General features: G+C 41.5%; 1 protein-coding gene across 3 annotated transcripts in view; it reads right to left on the bottom strand.

Annotated features, from left to right (window-relative positions):
• Positions 1–9,530: 9,530 nt before the first annotated feature.
• RNGTT (RNA guanylyltransferase and 5'-phosphatase) overlaps positions 9,531–19,966 on the bottom strand; it is a 193,478-nt gene continuing 183,042 nt past the window's right edge. For all 3 annotated transcript variants that reach the window (XR_011140132.1, XM_068937747.1, XM_068937749.1), the window contains 2 exons: positions 14,939–15,062; positions 9,531–12,320 (listed from right to left, as the gene is read on the bottom strand). Coding sequence is in view for 2 of the 3 variants with exons in the window: in XM_068937747.1 (XP_068793848.1) it covers positions 12,157–12,320; positions 14,939–15,062 (288 nt within the window). In the remaining variant the exon portion in view is untranslated. The remainder of the gene's footprint in view (positions 12,321–14,938; positions 15,063–19,966) is intronic.

Consider the following 19,966-nt stretch of genomic DNA (forward strand, 5'->3'; position numbering starts at 1 on the left):
CAGCCACGTTTGTTCCCATTGCAATGTCTCCTGCATCCAGTGGCAAGGATAACAAACTTCCCACATTTGCCCACTGACTAGTACCTTCAGATTCGGGCAGCTGACTACAAACATGCCCACTGCTATAACAGGCTGAAAACATTGCTGGTTCACCTTCCTGGGGGATATGGGACAACGCATAACCGGGTATTTTCTGTAAAGGCAGGCAAAGGCCATTTGACTTCTAACCTCTCTAGAAAGCAGCTATGCTAAAAGTGTTGGAAAGAGTCTCAGCTCAGCAAATGGCAGGCAAGCCTTTCAGTGTGACAGTCCATTATGCTGAATCTGCCTGTTCCTACTCCATTGACTGGGAAATGGCACAAGCAAAGGTGCATTGCAGGAGGTAACAATCTTTTCAGCTGTCAGTCCATTGGTTTTAGCAGAAGAGCTAGTGCACTGGGGAGAGGATGAGGAACTAACGCCAATTTGCTCAGGGAATGAAGCCCTGCTGCTTTGGGAGGGAGGAATCCATAGCAAGAAATGACTTTTCGAGAAATGAGCATAATTGTGAGACATTTTGTAGTCGTGATGCCTCAAGGATAGATTTGCATTTGCATATCGCACACTAACCAGTCCCTTGTGCATCATTTAAACTCTCTCCGTACAGGCAACGCTCTGTTAGTTTTCATAACCCAGCTGCCTATACAGGAATTGTTCTGTTTTGCCATCTGAAACTACGTATGAAGGCAGAAATGTTCTGCGCTCACAGCTGGCTTTAGGGAATGGGCAATTCTGTCAAACCTCCATGAACTCAGAAAACATTTCGCCTGCCGATTTAACAGCAGCGGCTACGTAACACAGTGAATCTTGTGCTTTATACTTAGAAAGAGCTGTTCTTTTTTCCTCTTTGCAGCTATCATTAGCCAACGTTCCAGGCTTTTGCTATCAGCCACACAGTCCTAGCGTGGATACAGGCATACATGCTAAACCCTCCTCTCCTTCAATGTGGCAAAGAGTCCCAGTGTTGCAGGCTGCTGTTTTCCCTCTGTTTCTGGAAGCCTCACTGTTACTCCCTGTTCCTCTGCAGCTCTGTGCCAGGGTGGCCACCTCTTAACGTTCGTGTCTGCAATTTTCTGTACAGCATCAGGAAGCCTCACTGGCTCAGCCAGACTCCAAGGGAACACTTACTACACAGAAATATACAACGCTTTATTACGCATGTATCTACTCTTGTACCAGGGGGTCGGTGGCTCCTGTAAATTGGAGGGATACAAAAGCTACATGAGTTGTGTAGTTATGTTAGCTACATAGCTAGAGCTAACAGTCACTCCCTTTTGCTTCAGAGCCTTGTGGCTGGCACATTTGTTACTGATGGACTGCAGGACCCTTTCCACTAGTGAAGATGCCTCAGTCCTGCTCTTTGCCCCTTGCTAGAGCTCAGCCAGCCTCCCTTGCTGCCTTGAGAGTGATCTGCCTCCCTTGCTGATAAAACGGTGCCCTCTGGGGACAGCAAAGGGGCTGTCCTACCACCCCATCAGACCAAAGTACCCCCTTAAAACACCCACATTTTTCTTCTGAAAAGCCCTGAGCCCTAATCAGTGGGATCCAGAAGTATAACAAAGCTGGGTGCTCCAAAAGCTGTGCAGTGGGCAAACACACACAAGTCCGCCAGCATCCAAATGACTCTCCTCCCCTCAAGGGAGCAATGTACTGTTGCAAGGTCATGCTGGAAACTGCTGAGCTTATGGAGTGGAGATGGCTGCTCTACAGCTGTGGAGAAGGCCATATCCAGGCTGTGCAGCTCTCACATTGCTCTGATTTCATTGTTGCCTTCAGCACGATGACATGATTAAACTGAAAGCTTCTCAGGAACAGGGTCATAGTGAGCCCTACTTACCTGTGCGCAGCAATAACGCTGCATGAATAGCAGTGCACGCACTTCTGTTTCCTTCCTGTTACGGCCACAGCTTTTGGGAGCATGGGATAATACCCTTCCTGCAGAGCCAGGGGTATGCCAGGATGTGGAGGGCAGAAGAAAGGGTCAAGAACAGTTTCAAGCCTTTTTTTTTTTTTTACTTTTTCTGATACTAATGCTGGGGGGGATTGGGCTGGAAGAATGACTTTTTTCCAGAGATCAAAAGCTCTGTTCCAGATATTTGAGGAAAGGAGGATGCACCATCGCCCTTTACCCTTGTACATACGCCCTTCTCCCCCTGTGCCCTGGAGGCAGCCTCATGGAGAGACTCCAGCGCTGCCTCATACGGGTTTACCGGGCTCAGCAACTGGAAGTCCCCGTCCCCATTTAACTACATGCACTTTTGAAAAATTACTTAAGCATGACACTAGAACTAAAGGAGGGCGCGTTATTCTTCTTGATGTTTGTCAGAGAAAGAGAAAAGCCAGCCAATAGGCAAACTGGCTGGCACAGGCTCCGCTCAGTTTCAGGGAAAAAATACACAGCTTTGATGCAAGCAACAAATGGTCAAAGTGCAAAGCCAAACACAACTGCTTCAAATTTCAGCATTTGTCTGCCACAGATTATTTTTGCAGAACACCAGCGGGCCACTCACTCAGATGGATAAGTATTAGCTGCCAGCAGAATTATCATTGATTTCATCAGATTGATTTTTCAGCACCGCAGTAACTTACTAAATCTTTTCTTTTAAAAGAACAAACTGACATAGCAGGAGAAAGCAAATTATTCCAAGAGCCCATTGCTTTCAAGACCAGAAAACCTTTCACAAATGTGAGTTTTCCACTGCCTGATGGAGACAAGAGGCTGCTTTTTTGCTATTTAGTGCTTTCTTAGCAGTTATTTTGTGCATCTCAAACTGCTGTATTGTCAAACCAACATTCTTCATTAAAGAGGTCTTGCATAAGATTGTAGCCTGAACCAAAAGAGAAGATTTTTACATACTTAAATACATACTGAAATAGCATCGTTTGCCAAATAAATTGACAGAGGGAATTCAAACAAGGATTTTTTATTATTATTATTATTATCTGACCTCATCACAAGTCAAGAGTTTTGCTTACCCTGGAGAGAAACTTTTTTCTTGTGTGCTTTCCTGCTGCCCCTCTCAGAATCCGTCCCCTTCTCTCACGGCCCATGCGAACAGAGATATCGCATAGCAGCGATTGCGGCCAGTTGCTGTGGCCGCTCACTCTGGAGTTTGTCAGAACAGTGCTTGGCAGGGGCAGCTGCCCGTAACTCATTTTACACCTCCCTAGTCCTGGGACCAGCTCAGATCCTCAGCATTTACACTGGCAAAACCTGTGTATCTTTATCGGCAGGATATGAAGTCAGAGGAAAGTGGAGCACGTAATGGCCCTGCTTTACCAGAAGCCCTATTCACCCTGCCCATGTGCTTGCTGATGGAGCAGGTGGTGGGAAGGTCAAGCACATACATACCCTGATTTTGGAGGAGTAAAATCTGTAACCGTGAGCCCTCTTTGGCACTCCAATACTGTGCAGATGTTTCTACAGCACTGATTTTCCTAATGGATTCAAAAGCATCCCCATGTCACTGCGCTAATGTGCAAGGATGTGCCTCACATACCTGCTATTCTCAGTTATCTGCCCCTCACAAAATCCATTGGTGAGTGTATAATTGCACCCCAGAGATTTCAGAGTTCAAGAGTAGAAGTCTCTACTCTCAGTAACTCCTGAGAAATGGGGAAATGGCTTACTTGTTCCTCTGCTCTTTCAGTACTTCATCCTGTACAGCTTGGCTCTTGGTCCTACCTAATTGCTTCTGGCCCCCTTGAGAGGCGGCTCATTTCAGTCTTCTAGCTGAAGGATAGGTACTTGCTCCTCATCCCAGACCCCATTGCCTTCATCTGTTCCCCCTCAATCTCCAAGTCATCTTTTTGCATTTAAAATGCAATGCCTTTTCAGTATCACTCAGGTCTGCTCTCCTCTGTCCCCCATTTTGACAGTTGCCTCCCGATCTCGCTCCCTCTTCACCTCTCACCCTCTGTAGCACAGGAGACGATACTAGTTTTCGCTGCCTTTCATGCCCTTTCGCAAGACCACACCTGTAACGTCAGTAGTGGAATTCCCTGTACTTTTGCCTGGCCTTCAGTTGCTCTCATTACAGCATTTACACTGCTGATTCTCAGGTCATGGAAACATTCAACATCTCCTCCCAAACTTGCTGAGGGAAAACACTCTATACTTCAGTCTTACCACAGAAGTTTGTACTCTTCTTCTTCAACACTACTATCTTTCCTGTTGAACAATCCTACCATTTTGAATTGAATTTTTACCCTTTGGATTAAAATTTCCCATCCTTTGATGACCAAATTAGCTTAGAAGTGTCTTTGAAGTGTGTTTTTGGTAATAACAAAAAACTGTTCCTCCAGTGTTATATACTTAGTGTTTATACAGAGCTATTTAATATGATAACCCTTATCACCTCCTCACATTAGAGAAAGTTCTGTGTAGAAGAGTTAATCAAAATTTAATTTTCTCAAAGTATCATAGTTGAATGCTCCTGAACCCAATTTGTGTGCTTTCTTCTAATCAAATAGGCAGAAAAATACTGAAGGTGGGAAGGACGGAGGAAAAGGACATGAACAGTATTTCTGATTAAATAAGTTCCTATCATGGGAGTCGATATGACTATAATTTGATTTTATTAAAAACTCTTTATTTTTTTATATCCAGTGTTTTCCAGATGAACTGCAAATGGGTCGCATTTAGGGTTTATTTTGGTTTTTGCCACACCGGGAAACAGATTACTTCCTGTAATCCGGTCTGTTGAGCGTCTTCCACGCTGTCACACTAACAGAGGCACCAACATCACTGGAAGGTTGTTGAGGTAGTGCTTCTTAGAAGGTGCTCATACACTCCCCTACTGCTGACCGCTACAGGCTGAAATAAAGCAGGTTAAAATGAGCCCCTGACTGAGGGAAAAAGTGTTCTGTAAATGTCTCAACAGACCTCAAGCCTCAGCCTCATCTGGAACATGTTTTCGGCATGTTGGGAAGGTTCATATAATCTCACCAGGGGAGCAGAAGTTAATTTATATTCTCACTGTAAACATTAACTAATCTATCCACATGTCAATGCAAAGACAATATGACTTATCTTTGTTTATACGTGAAATAGGGAGGCATGAAGGCGACAACTGGGAAACGCTCCTCGCTCATACGAAGAATACTGTCACATCTGATAGATTCTGCTTTGATTTCCCTGCATGAGCATGACGTGTAGGGACAGTACTGCCATATTCACCAAACTTTTAATCTGAAAGGCTGTTATCATACAGGGAAGAGTGTACAGGGCTAGGGTGGAGCACTGTCCCCGTGGAACATGAATGGAGGGTCAGCCATGGGTTTCACTCAGTCTTACATCTGATGACATGACAACTTGAAAAGTAGCTAACTAGGTGTAACAGAGGAAACGCAAGCTTGAAGTGCTATGCTGTATGCACAAACTGTAGACATCTGACAATGGAAACAAAGGGATATAGGTGAAATCTAAACTCTGTAGAAGTAGTGATTCTTGGAATGTGCGGTAGTCCCAAGACAAGGCGAAAGCAGACACTGTGCCATCATGTAGAAAGACTGGTGAAGTCCAGGTATCTAAGGCCTTTCAGCCTAACGTTCATCTTGTGCAAGTTAAGAGAATTGCTTGGATTTAGGATTTGATTAAAGAGGTCCAAAGAAAAACAATACAATTTATGGAAAATGAATAGCTCTTGATCAGCTAATTCATACTTTTAAAGAGATTATAAATTCGATTATCAATGCAATAATTTTGATGCAATAAAATATACCCTTGATAAAATATTTAACACTGTGCTCACAAAATCTCAGTAACACAGAAAAATATTACAAAATGATACTCTATAAGGGTTATAAAAGAACTGATAGAGGAGACACCAAGGAGACAGACAGACATCTGCAGAGGAACATATCAAACTTCTGCTCTCACTCTCGCCACTTGTTTGTGAATACTCTTAGGTCATAACATACAATTATGCATTACACATTATGCAAATATAAAGTTACACCACTTGGGCACAAAACTGATGAGCTGCTACCTTGAGGAGCAGTGATTCTGAAGGACTCCTCTGGAGAACAATCAACTGAACCGAACCACCCAGTACAACGTGGTGGCCAGGTGGGCCAATCTGCCACCTTCATGCGTACAGGGCAGAGCAATGAATACAGTGTTAAAGAAGTTATTGTACCTCCTCATGTGTGTGATCTGGTTTGGTATTCACACCCAAACAAACACTGGTAAACTAGAAACGGTTGAGAGAAGCACCACAATAATGCTTTAATGAACTGTAACACACACTCCACTGCAAAGCACATTAGGGGCCTGAACTTTCAGGTTATCAAACAAGCTGCAACATGATTTGTTCCTAGCCTAAAAACACCTATATGGCAGATAGAATTTTTTCAACAGAACTTTCCTCTAGTAGAGCAAGGCATATCAAAAGCAATGGCTAGAAACGGAATCTGAAAATCTTCATATCAGAAATCAGGCACAATTACTACACATTACAAGAACATACCAGCAGCTGAGGTAGGATTTTCTTTGAAAGAAATTTTTAAAAATCAAAATGAGATTTGTAACTCCTGAAAGATGCACTCTAGACAGAGATAGAATTTGAAATAGGACGCTCACCCCTTAAGACCAGGACTTGTTCCAAGTAGGTGTTTGCACAGCTAGGCACAAACAGTCAAAGAGGTTCCTGCAAAACATTGATGATAATTTCTTGACTCAGGTGGTGGAGACACCAACGAGGAGAGGTGCAATGCTAGACCTTGTACTAACAAACAAAGAAGGTCTAGTTGGAGAGGTGAAGGTTGGGGGCAGCCTTGGCTGCAGTGACCATGAGATGGTGGAGTTCAGGATCCTGCGAGGAGGGAGCAGGGCAATGAGTAGGATTGCAACGCTGGACTTCAGGAGAGCTAACTTTGGCCTCTTCAGGGACCTACTTAGGGGAATCTCATGGGGTAGGGCCCTGGAGGGAAGAGGGCTCCAAGAAAGCTGGTTAATCTTCAAGCATCACTTCCTCCAGGCTCAAGATCAGTGCATCCCTCTGAGGAAGAACTCCAGCAAAGCGGGCACGAGGCCTGCATGGATGAGCAAGGAACTCCGGGCAAAACTCCAACAGAAGAAGGAAGTACACAGAATGTGGAAAAGGGGACAGGCCACTTGGGAGGAATACAGGGACGTTGTCAGAGTGTGCAGGGATGCGACAAGCAAGGCTAAAGCCCAGTTGGAATTAAATCTGGCAAGGGATGTCAAGGACAACAAGAAGGGCTTCTTCAAATACATCAATAGCAAAAGGAAGACTAGGGAAAATGTGGGCCCGCTGCTGAATGGGGCGGGTGCCCTGGTGACGAAGGATACAGAGAAGGCAGAGTTATTGAATGCTGCCTTTGCTTCCGTCTTCACTGCTAAGGCCAGTCCTCAGGAATTCCAGACCCTGGGGACAAGAGAGGAAGTCTGGAGAAAGGAAGACTCTCCCTTGGTGGAGGAGGATTGGGTTAGAGATCATTTGTGCAAACTTGACATCCATAAATCCATGGGCCCTGATGGGATGCACCCACGAGTGCTGAGGGAGATGGGCCCTGATGGGATGCACCCACGAGTGCTGAGGGAGCTGGCGGATGTTATCGCTAGGCCACTCTCCATCATCTTGGAAAGGTCCTAGAGAACAGGAGAGGTGCCTGAGGACTGGGAGAAAGCCCATGTCACACCAGTCTTCCAAAAGGGCAAGAAGGAGGAGCCAGGAAACTACAGGCCTGTCAGCCTCACCTCCATCCCTGGAAAGGTGATGGAGCAGCTTATCCTGGAAGCCATCTCTAAGCGAGTGAAGTATAAGAAAGTGATCAGGAGTAGTCAGCATGGATTCACCAAAGGGAAATCACGCTTGACCAATCTGATAGCCTTCTATGATGGGATGACTGGCTGGGTAGATAAGGGCAGAGCAGTGGATGTTGTCTCCCTGGACTTCAGCAAGGCTTTGGACACTGTCTCCCATCACATCCTCCTAGGTAAGTTCAGGAAGTGTGGGCTGGATGAGTGGACAGCGAGGTGGATTGAGAACTGGCTGGATGGCCGAGCTCAGAGGGTTGTGGTGAATGGCGCAGAGTCAAGTTGGAGGCCTGTGGCTAGTGGTGTCCCCCAGGGGTCAGTCCTGGGTCCAGTCTTGTTCAATGTATTCATCAGTGCCCCTAGATGAAGGGACAGAGTGCCTCCTCAGCAAGTTTGCTGATGATACTAAACTGGGAGGAGTGGCTGATACCCCAGAGGGCTGTGCTGCCCTTCAGAGGGACCTGGACAGGCTAGAGAGGTGGGCGAAGAGGAACCTCATGAAGTTCAACAAAGGCAAGGGCAGGGTCCTGCACCTAGGCAGGAATAATCCCATGCACCAGGACAGGCTGGGGGTTGACCTGCTGGAGAGCAGCTCTGCAGAGAAGGACGTGGGAGTGCTGGTGGACAAGTTAAACATGAGCCAGCAGTGTGCCCTTGTGGCCAAGAAGGCCAATGGTCTCCTGGGGTGCATTAGGCAGAGTGTTGCCAGCAGGTGGAGGGAGGTGATCCTGCCCCTCTCCTCAGCCCTGGGGAGGCCTCCCCTGGAGTGCTGTGTCCAGTTCTGGGCTCCCCAGTACAAGCGAGACATGGCACTCCTGGAGAGAGTCCAGCGGAGGGCTACAAAGATGATTCAAGGGACTAGAGCACCTCTCCTAGGAAGAAAGATTGCAAGAGCTCGGCCTGTTCAGCCTGGAGAAGAGAAGACTGAGAGGCAATCTCATCAACGTGTACAAGTATCTGAAGGGGGAGTGTCAAGAGGATGAGGCCAGACTCTTCTCCGTGGTGCCCAGCAACAGGACAAGAGGCAACGGGCACAAACTGAAGCACAGGCAGTTCCACCTGAACCTGAGGAAAAACTTCTTCACTGTGAGGGTGACAGAGCATTGGAACAGGTTGCCCAGAGAGGTGGTGGAGTCTCCTTCGCTGGAGATATTCAAAACCTGTCTGGATGTGATCCTGGGCAATATGCTCTAGAGGTCCCTGCTGGAGCAGGGAGGTTGGACTAGGTGATCTCCAGAGGTCCTTTCCAACCTCAACGATTCTGTGATTTTGTGATTTACATGGTAGACTTGTGCCACCAGCTTTAGGGTTGTGCTGGATGATAAATAGGCAGTGAAAACCTCTGAAGCTGCCTCTTCCACAGCTTTTTGATAGAACTGCAGTTTAAGCTAACCCTGAATAAATAAGCTATACATATTAACCTGCCATAAAATATATACGTCACATACCTTTTTGTTTCTTTCTGGTTCTAGTGGAAGGAAGAGCAAATTGTACTTTAGAAACGGCAGAATGGATCACGACTTAAAAAGACATTATTTACTGGCTTGGGGGTGCCGGGGGCTCCTAGCTTAGAGAAGAAACATTGACTTCTGAAAACTGTCAACAATCTTCTTGGAGGACTGAACAGTAATAATAACATAGTACTCTGCTGCTTTTACTGTTACCAGGAAAGCACAGGAATCGAAAACAAACAGATCCTTAGCAGAACTATTTTAAACCATTGACTTTATTAAAATACTTAATACACAGTTTGTAGAGGAATGTACTTACATTTCATGGAAACTCCATTGAAACCAAATTTTAAGTATATATTTAACAAATGACAAATGATGGAGTCATGCTGTACACCAAAGAGCAGACAAGTTAGGGTTTTTTTTATTATTATTATTTTCCTGGCACAGACTCTTCTTTGCTTCTTAGTTTCAATCTCCGAGCATCTAGTAGCAGAAGAAGGGAGTTTAAATTTCTCATAGCATTAGAACCCATCTGGTGAAATGCCATTTGTTTTCATCAGGTTCTTCATTCTACCCTTCCCAAGTAGCTTCCTTTTCCAGAAAGCACAAGTGATTGGACTCACTGAAAAGCTACCAGGTGTTAGTGCAAGAAGACTTCTACAGTCAGATGTGAATGCGGAGCTCTAAACCAGTTCTCAGTGTCATTACTCTTTCAAAATATTCATTTCAAGCTGAGCATGGAAAAAAGACACTGTCAAAACGCAAGAAGGGCCACAATGCATTCATCAGCTTGGTGGAATACACGTGGAAGACAGCCTGTAGTGCTGCTGCTCGAAAGCAAAAGGTAAATCAGAAACTAAGTCTTGCTGAAATACAAGATGCAGGGGCTCAGAAGGAGACAAAAGGAAATGATCTCGATACATCCTTAGAACAATGAAATGTTCCAACTCATTTAAAATGTTCATCTATGTAATCATCATAGACATTGCAATTACCAGACCATGAAGATCACTGACAAAAAATGTTATGACAATCTCAATGACCAGAGTATAATCTAGGGGAAAATACTTAAACTAAATGAAGAAATAAACAACTGTGTGTTTCAACGCAAGATGCAGAGAGGTTGCATAGGTTTTCACATCAAATTCATAGGGCTCCTTTAGGAGATAATTTTGCAACCTTGCATAGGTGATATTATATCTTTTCTAAAGACAATATGCAGAAAGTATGTACAATTTGATGAACACATTTTTTCCCCTCACTTTTTTACCACAGTATAAAAAGTAACTTATTTAACTTCTTCAGTTCTCTAAAACACATATGGAATATCCCAGAAAAGGACACCAGGAATGCCATCTAAATGATTCGGCATGTATTTATACAACAGGTTGAAACAGCTGGAGAAGCCACCACAAAGCATAGTCTAGTTCCCATAGAAAAAAAAAATGTAGAAATTTAAATAAGTTTTATGCTTGTAAACAAAATTAATAGAAATGCATTTTAGTTATTACTCCAAATTATTGATGTTCACTAATCAGATTCCTGAACATGTGGATGACTTGTACTTACACATGACAAACTATATAAACAGACAATGAGATCCCTGCTTGTGAAAAGTACAGTAAACTTTAAAATCTGCATTAGTTTGGCTTCTAATTAATCCTAGCTCAGAACAACTCCTCCATTAGACAACCAGAGTGCAGCTTCTCAAAATTAATGCTATGAACAACTGTCGGCACACTGCACCAAGAGCCATCAGGGTATCTGCTTCTTCATTTGGTAAGAAAGTCAGTCAGTCAGTGGATTAGGACGCTATCATAGGACAGCCTACCCCACCTCTGAAGAGGAGCGTCCTATTCCCTGGGATGCTAACTCACTGCCAGAAATGATTTATCTTTGTCCTGCAATTATCTAAAACAGGAGACCTTCCTTGCGACATGGCTCTTTTCCACTGAAATTACTTTCTCCTTTACACAGGAGTTGTCTGGCATTTCTTTTGCCCTTTTGTGCCTGGATCTAAGACGTCGTTATGAGTACTGTTTAATACTCCTGCACATTACAGTGAAGTGTACTTTTTAATAATATTTACAATGGTATCACCACGGAGGAGTAAGCCCTGTACTAGAAACTGTCTCATAACAGAGACCTCAATACTAAGGATTTGGTGTGTATTCCTTATCTACAGAGAAACTTAAAAGCCAAAGCTAGAATCAGCCCACTATACATTTGGTGTGTTAGGTTCAAACAGGGAAAAAAAACCACACACACACATACCCAGCACATTTCCTTTCAAAAGGATGGATGCTATTTACAAGAAGAATTCACTTTTTTAATATTTCAACAACAAAAACCCAACTAATTTTAAAATTAGTGAAATCTAAGAAGGCTTTGTTTTTAAGCAACATAGTGCACAAACAACACTGCTGTTTGCTTTTAAACACAAGTCTCAAGAAATGCAGGGAAACTACGATAAATTATACTACGGATTACAAATCCCAACCAGTTGAATAACAATAATAAAAAAAAACTTTTTTTTTTTTTTAAACACAGCTTCTAAAAAGTACAGCATTCCAATGTTTTCTCAGTTCCAGACTGCTGACATTATAAATTAAAGGTGAAAAGAGATCCGTATATAAACAAGGCAGCTTTCCATTGATTCCATTGTACTGTTTTTGTTTAAACCTTTGGAAATCTCATCTTCAGACACCACAACGTAAGGTTGAATTTTTCAGTTACAAAAGAATGTCCATTCATGATGCGGAATTTGAAAAAAAACACACCTAAGTATTTACAGCCATTCAGATATTTTTTCTTCCAGTCCTCACACTCGCCTTTCACCTTCTGCCCAACTGTAAACACGCTGTCCGCCGAGACCAAGCCTTATGTTATGGTACGCGGCCTCTTGGGTGGTGGGGGTGGCATGAGCTCAGTGTCGGGATCGAGGTGATGCTTGCGCGTTTGTCCTTGCAAAGCTGCCGTACACCTGTCAATGAACTCAAACAGCATCTCCTTTGTGACCGGATTTTGGATACTGTTACACACAGCTGGGGACAAAGAGCATATTCTGAAGTTACTAACCCAATTTGTTGCAGTCAGCGCTCAAACAATCTGACCCCCTCTTTGCAAAATAAATAACGTTAATTTGGCATAAATATTGAGCCTTTAACACGTATTTTCACAAGGCTGTTGTGTCAGAAGTCCAGTGTCTCTGCTTTGCCCCAGAGGACTGTGGAGTACAGAGAGCAAAGTAACTATAAAAAGGCAGTAACTATAAAAATGCCAAGAACTGGCATCCCATTGAGGCAAGCAACAGCAACAAAGGCCTTGTGAAACTTGGCTTTAAAATGCTAAGCAAAGTATAGTTGATTAAACATAACTGGCTAGAACTGAAAAACTTCGAATTAAGGTCACCATTTTTCCCCTCCTAAGTACTACAAATATTACAAAACCACAATGTGCAGTACTTGTTTTATTACCCGCATACCTTCATGTAGCAGAAAGGACATAGAACATCTAGAACGTAAAAAGCTTATGTCTGTAAAAAGATTCAATTCTCTTTAAATAAATGAAATTTTTACACTTTTCACATGCAAATTTAATTTCCTCTAGTTAATCATGAGACTTAGGGAAACGGAAAAAAAATCCCCAAAGAGCAAGAAATTAAGTAGGAATCCTATGACTTATCCTGAAAATAGTATAACATCATTAGAAAATAATGCACAGCACAAAAAAAGCGCCACAGTATGGATGAAAGTTCATGCAAAACAGTCTATTGACTCTACGTTTCTGAACAAAATTAAATCTCCCTATGATTGACTTGAACTATAGCATTGTTACAAGTAACAATCAACATATGATTTCCTGACTCCTAAAAACACTCCTTTTCTGCAGAACCATTCACAGCATTAATTTACAATTAAAAAAAATACCTTCCCAGCATTATTTTTTGATTATCATATTTATTTTTGGTTATATACGTTTGGTGAAAACACGCTTTACAAATTCTATTATATGCGACTTCAGCAGTCAAAAAGCATTTTGGTTGTAAGTAGTTTTGGGGAAAACTTTTTTCAGTTTGAAAGGGATCAAAGTTCAAAAGCAAGAAGGAGTCAGAGACTTATTTTGTTGCTTTTTCAATCAGGGGGAAAAAAATTAAACCATATTTTTCACAATAAGATAGCAAATAGAGGAGAGAAAAGATATAGAGAAAGGAACAATGGAAGTCCCAAATGAGAAAATGGAACTTTTGGAGATTTCAAAAATGGTCAAAAATGGAAAATGCGACTCAAAAGAAAACTTTCTGTTCTAAAATTTCCCCACAGAAAATGTGAAATGTTTCCTATAAAATACTTCTGTCTGGGGCATTTTGTTTAGGAAGCTGATGATGTTTTGGTGGGAAAAAAACAGGAATAACATTTCAGCTGTTCTAGAAAAGGAGAAAATGGGCAGCTGCATATGCCTTCATGAAAAAAGGAAAAGAAAGAAGAAAGAATATGGTACTACTCAGAATAGAAAACTCCAAGGAAAAATAACTGTTGAAACAATAAGGTGAAGAGAAGTTTGGGTCCCTGTGGCAAAAAGAAGCCATCGTACTTCTATGAGTTTTGTGGCCCATTCCTCTTCCCCAGGCAGGACTGTTCAGCAAGGATTTCAGCTACATTTTCAGCTGGTTCCCTAAGGCGCCAACAGACTTATCGTCACCTGACGAAACGAACTTTTTTTTTTTTTTTTTTTTTTTTTTTAAGAAAAACTACTTACTACTCAGGCAGAAATGCAAGTGGTACAATGGTTTAGAGAAAATCCTACATCTTTTATATAAACGTCCCAGTAAATAGCACGGTCTTAAATATGATTAAACCTCATTTTGGCACTAAACAGAAGTCAGTATCAACATGACTATTATTAAACATACTCTTCAGCCTTGCCCACTATCATTCAAATTCTTAAATTCCAACCTGGAAGTAAACAACAGGGTTTTATTTCCAGAACTTGAACGAATGATTTTCTGTAGGTAAACATAAAAGTATCACAATTGTATGGGGATATGCCCTCATCTTTCATTTCTTTCCCTCTTCTTTGCTGGAAATACTATTTTAGGACTTGAGCTGAAATTTTTTTCCTATTAATTTTCTATCCCATCTGACAAATAATGTTTTTGGTGTTTTGAACAGAGGTGAAATCATCACAGATTTTTTGTTCAACTCAAAGTGTGCCAGTTTGCATTACATCCGTACAAGACAATACAGTTCTGGGAATAAAGGTTTGCTAGTTAACTGCTATTGCAGGGCTATTGTAAATAAAAATATCCTTGGATCTCATTTAAAAGGCATATCCTACCATTTAAGAATCTGTCCGAATAAGTGTTTGCAGTTCTGCAAAGACATAGGCACTTGTTTCTCTATTATCTGTGAAATACTGCCTCAGAGTATTTGTTTAACTGACTTCATTAAACAATCCTGTTGAAGCCGAAGGACTCATGGCATATAAATGCTAAACATGATATAAGCCATTTGCAATGTGAGGACCTACTCTTATCAGTTAGACACATCAGGACTCAAAATAGGTATGAGAATGCAGAATACTTTTCCTCCTTAAGGTAGAACAGAGTTAAGAAATTAAACTTGGAACCTGAAAACCTTTTAAAGCAAATTATTCTACTCACCCATGGCAGTGCTGTATGCATTTGGAAAGCTCTTGTCTATTCTCTGTCTCATGAAGACCCAACTGTTGTTTTCAAACTTGCACTCTATAATTTTATTGTCATACTGTTTCAGCTCTTTTGTCACCTGTTTAAAAAAAACAGTTTGGGATAAACATTTTCTTTCATGTTTCTTCTTTCTTTTTGTGATAAATAACAGAAGATCAGAAGCTGGTCTTCATATTTCTCAGTAACATGCCTCCATCCTACACAAAAAAACTGCACAGACTACATCTCCATTATACATATGCTCAGCTACTCAACATTTTAAAAATACTTTTCAAATCTGCTGTCAATATACAGCAATTATATTATGCTAAAACATCAGCAGCTCTAGCAGAGGGGAAAAAAGTCACTTCTGGCCCAAATGCAAATGGGTTTCCATGGGAATAAACTGCTTCCAGTGTAAGTGCTACTGCCAGCCTAAGTGCATGAAATGTATTATCCATGTTTCATCAACCTTCTTTGTTGAAGGTCTCAAAGTCAAATGTCAGATTTCAATACCAGAAAGAGCTTAGGGAAAATCATTCCACTCCTTATATTATCATGGTTTTTCTTTTTTCTTCATTTTTTTAAAAAAATATAAAATGATAACTCCAAAATAACACAGAATTTCAGATCACATACATTGAAATATCCTTCAGGCCTCCTTGTATTGATTCATAGATTTGTCAGCAGCCAATATCCTGAGTTATTCTGTCCTTCTATTTGGCAATACTGGGTGACTTGGAAGTGTAGTTTGTATGCAATGGACTTCCTAGTTGTTTTGGCTACTTCATCCTATGCATCCTAATCTACGACACAATGCAAAATGTTCAAGTAACCATGGTAACCTGAGATCCTTATCAAATGCTTTTAACAATTTTACCCATACGCTTCATTTTGTTCCAGAGAGTCTCTTCATAAGTATAAACCTGTATTTAACTGCTAGTTGTGCCCAACTCTGCTACAGTTCACCAACCACATAGAAGGTAATACAATATTTCAGACCCAGTATCCGATGGATAAGTGCTCTTACACAAAGAGATTGGTTATTTCAGTTCATTAGCATATTTTTTCATCTCTGTTGTCGACTTACTCATGAGTAGTGACACATGAATTTACTACTGTCAAAGGGATACAGATTTGAAAAAGGCCATGACTGTCTACAGGCAACTTAATAGCACATACAGTGAAAAAGCCCAAGAACCTGCCTTGCATTAATTTCCAGATAAAGGCAATTAATTAAGGGAACTGCACCCTGAGCCAGGACTTACAGTCCTCCTACACTGCATGGAACAGGTCTGATCCTTAAACCGACGAGCAGAATCATAACATCTTGCTTGGTATTTACTCTGAATACTTCTGTTCATTCCAGGGAGCCCTGGGATTTTACTTGTCAAGAGAAAATAACACTGTGAGACAATTCTGTTAAACCTGCTTACAGCAGAGGCCTGTTACGGTGTAGGGCTGACAGAGAGAGTCAGCGGTACAATTCCATCCCCCACACTATACTTTCATCCCTTCCCTCACCCGAAAAAAGCTTTTCTCTCAAATCATTTAACCTCTCCAACAAAGTTTGTGTCTGCTGATGATCACCTGGATGGAAATAACCAGCTACCCGTATCGTCAATGTTTTCCTTTTTAGCACTCGCTGTACAGCACATTGGTTCTTTATATACATGTTGAAAAGCTATATAGAGTCCAGATGTTTGACTGACACATGCAGTGGACATATTTATGCTTCTTTAGTGTATTCAGGAAAACACAATATCCTTTTCTAACCCGCTCTGGATATATAAACACAGGAAGAATCTTTTGGCTGCACACTGATTTGGGAAGGTATATTACTCTGAAAACAGCTGCACAGCGCAACTGGGGGCAGTGAGGGGTACAACTCTGTGTTCGTCTTTCTGCCAAAGCCGGAAAACGTTGCAAAGATCACCTACTAGAGAGAGATACATAAAACTGCAAGCAATTACTTCAACTAACAATCTCATAAGGCTTTGTCAGAGTTTATCATTCTCCTAGTGTCTGGATGCTCAGAATAGCAATAAATTATGTGGCAGCTCTATCTGACTGTGGCAATTAAGCAGTATTATTAACTATCTGTATAGTTGCTTGGCCATTCATTAGCAATCTGGGAGACAGATCTTTCCAGAAAATATGAACACCTGCCAAAGGACTGACTTAAGTGAATTTTCCTGAAAGGAAAGTGGTGATCATCGTTTTTAACAATTGCAAGTTGTAGCAATTATTTTAGAGAAGAAGAAATACAGCACCTATCGTTTCCTGTATTATGTTAAGTGATCTCAGTCTTGTAAAAGCAGCAATGTTTATCTACATTTTAGGAACTGCTGGGCGTTTGATCAGGACTACAAGTACTCTGAGCCCAGCACACTTGCAGCATTAAAATACTTCTCTACTCCTGTATCTTGGTAGAACCCTACACGCACATCGTCTACGCACAGGACTGAACAAGCCCATAATGATCCTTGTATCTATAATCTGCACCCACACTCTGCATATCACCTGCACGCTACTTTCTGGTATTTAGCTTTAAAGAGGGACAGGGAACCTTCAAATCTAACGAGTGTTGCAGTCTGTAAAGGCATCCGAATAACGCACCATCACCTCTCTTCCTGAAAGGTACTTCCTCCAGCTTGCGCTTAACAGAAATGGGAGAAGTGTCTTGAGAATGATGACAGTCCTCAGCCAAAGCAGCAATCCTCATCAGCAGTGATGCTTTTGGTAGGATGCAATGCTTCTGCCATATTGTTGATAAATCCCTCGAACCAGCATTCAGGGATTTTAAGTTGGAAACTTCCATCCCACTAAGGATTCTGTAGAGCCTCCCTTAATTAAATATTTATTCCCTAGCCTATTTTCAGAGAGTCAGTCAGAATCAGAATCACAGAGGAAGACGTATGAGACACGGGGCTGTCAGAGGAGCTGTACATCAGGACACTATTTCTGGTCAGGGCCACAACTGCGTCTTCGGGAAGGACGAACACCAACCTGTAATTTCCTTCCCTGTAAATTACTTCCCTGTGCTCCCCAGGAGGGACACTCGCTGTTCCGGACTGCATTTGATCTAGTTATCAGGAATCAGCATCCTCACTCCACAGGAATCACCTACCAAAAATACAGACTAGCTTCCTGTTGGAAACTCACTACATTACTGAGCTGCATCTCCCTTTCAGCAATAGCTCGCCATCAAATCAGACCTTATGTAATATAAGGCCATGCCCTAAGAATGTCTGATTACATGAAGAATACAGCTATCTTTTCTTCCCTGCTGAAAAAGGTTTCCCGCTGCCATCACTATCTATGTTATTCACTAGGAAAAGCTTTGGGGTGATAATATTATTCCTTTTTGCAAGAATGGAGATAGTTAAAGTTTAGGAAACCTCCCAGCTTCCATTCTCCCTCCCTCCATCCCCAATTTTCCAAAAGAAATTCAAAATACAGAAGAAAGTGAAATATCTAACCCATCTCAAATCATCTCACCCAGCAGAGTATTGTAGTCATTTTGAGCTGAATCACAACAGCTTGTTTATATGCAACCATATCTTATAGTCATTTGGAACACAACGTGGAAAAGTTGAAAAAGTGGAGAAATCAGTGACCTAGAATGCAGTTAGCCCTACTCCTGTGAGAACAGCTGTATTATCTGGGCTGACTACCAACGGTCAAGGATTTTGCATTTACAACCTCATATAGTGCACTTTATCATCAGACTGGGCCATAATCCCACCTGTTGAGTCCTTCTTTCCTTTACTTAAAGCATATGTATTTTCCCTGAAGATTTCATTCAAACATTAGTCTCGTCAGTCCCCGACTAATAAGAATGAAATTCCTGTGTAAGCTACTACTTCATATAAGAGATAATAACAATAAGAATTTAGATTTTAAGGCAAGTAAGCTAGTATTTCAGATAGTATGTCTACAACAGGAAAACTCAAACTTATCAATGGATCTATTTTCCCCACATTCCAGTTCTTTTGAAAGAAAAAAGGAGGTACATTTTTCGATGAATGAAGACTTGACTGAAAGAAGTCCTATGTCACGTTTCTATATGCATAATTTTTCAGAGCAATTAAAATGATTTTATTTCAGTACAATAAAGAACCCACTTTAAAGGCAGGGATGTTTGTAAGGAAAACCTTAACACATTTCCTTTCCTTTCTCTTTTTAAATTGCCTTTTTACTGCACTTTCCCCTCTATTACCAAACATTTATGGAAAGAAAATCATTCTTCAATTCACCTGTTTCTATTGCTTATTCCACCTCTAAAGCCATCAGCCTGTTTCGGAGACCCCAGAAGAAATGATCGTAATGGTAGACAGAAAATGTTAACTTCCACAAGAGAAAATGAGCAAAAGCAGCAGCTGAATTTTTATGAAATGAGAAAGATCTTTATTTTTATACTTTTATTTCTTAATATAGAATAAAAAAAGGAATCAAAATACACACACAAGATAGACTCTAAAGGTAATGGCTTTCTATTTTCTAAGCAGAATCTGCTTTCATAATAGCTGACATGCACAATGAAGCATTCCTTTTTGCTATGCTCAGATACACAAACCGGTTTTCTTTTTGTTGCTTTTTTTTTTACACAAGTCCAATGGCTGGAGTGAATAAAAGTTTAGTGCTGCCACGTCAAGTCTGGAAAGTAATTCTCCCTCTTTCTGATAACATAACTAACTTCCCTTTATTAAGATCTATTTTCATGGCCAAAGCAAACAAAAGAGTCAAGGCAACACATCCCAAAATAAGCCACCAGCTGTTGGTACATAAGGGGGAAACCTTTGGGTTGCTTCCCAGTCTCCGGCTGCAAGAGTGCTGACGCCCACACCACTAGGCAGCCATCCCGCAAAAAGTAAACCACATTTTTCTAAGGCAAGTGTCAAAAGAATTTGACATCTGTGAGCTCCTGATCCTCGATGTTTCAGGGTACACTCAGGCACAAATGAGAGTTTAGGAAATGAGACCTCTCAGCAGAATAGCACA

Source organism: Struthio camelus, chromosome 3 (genome assembly GCF_040807025.1).
Source record: "Struthio camelus isolate bStrCam1 chromosome 3, bStrCam1.hap1, whole genome shotgun sequence".
In the NCBI taxonomy this organism is placed as follows: Eukaryota; Metazoa; Chordata; class Aves; order Struthioniformes; family Struthionidae; genus Struthio; species Struthio camelus.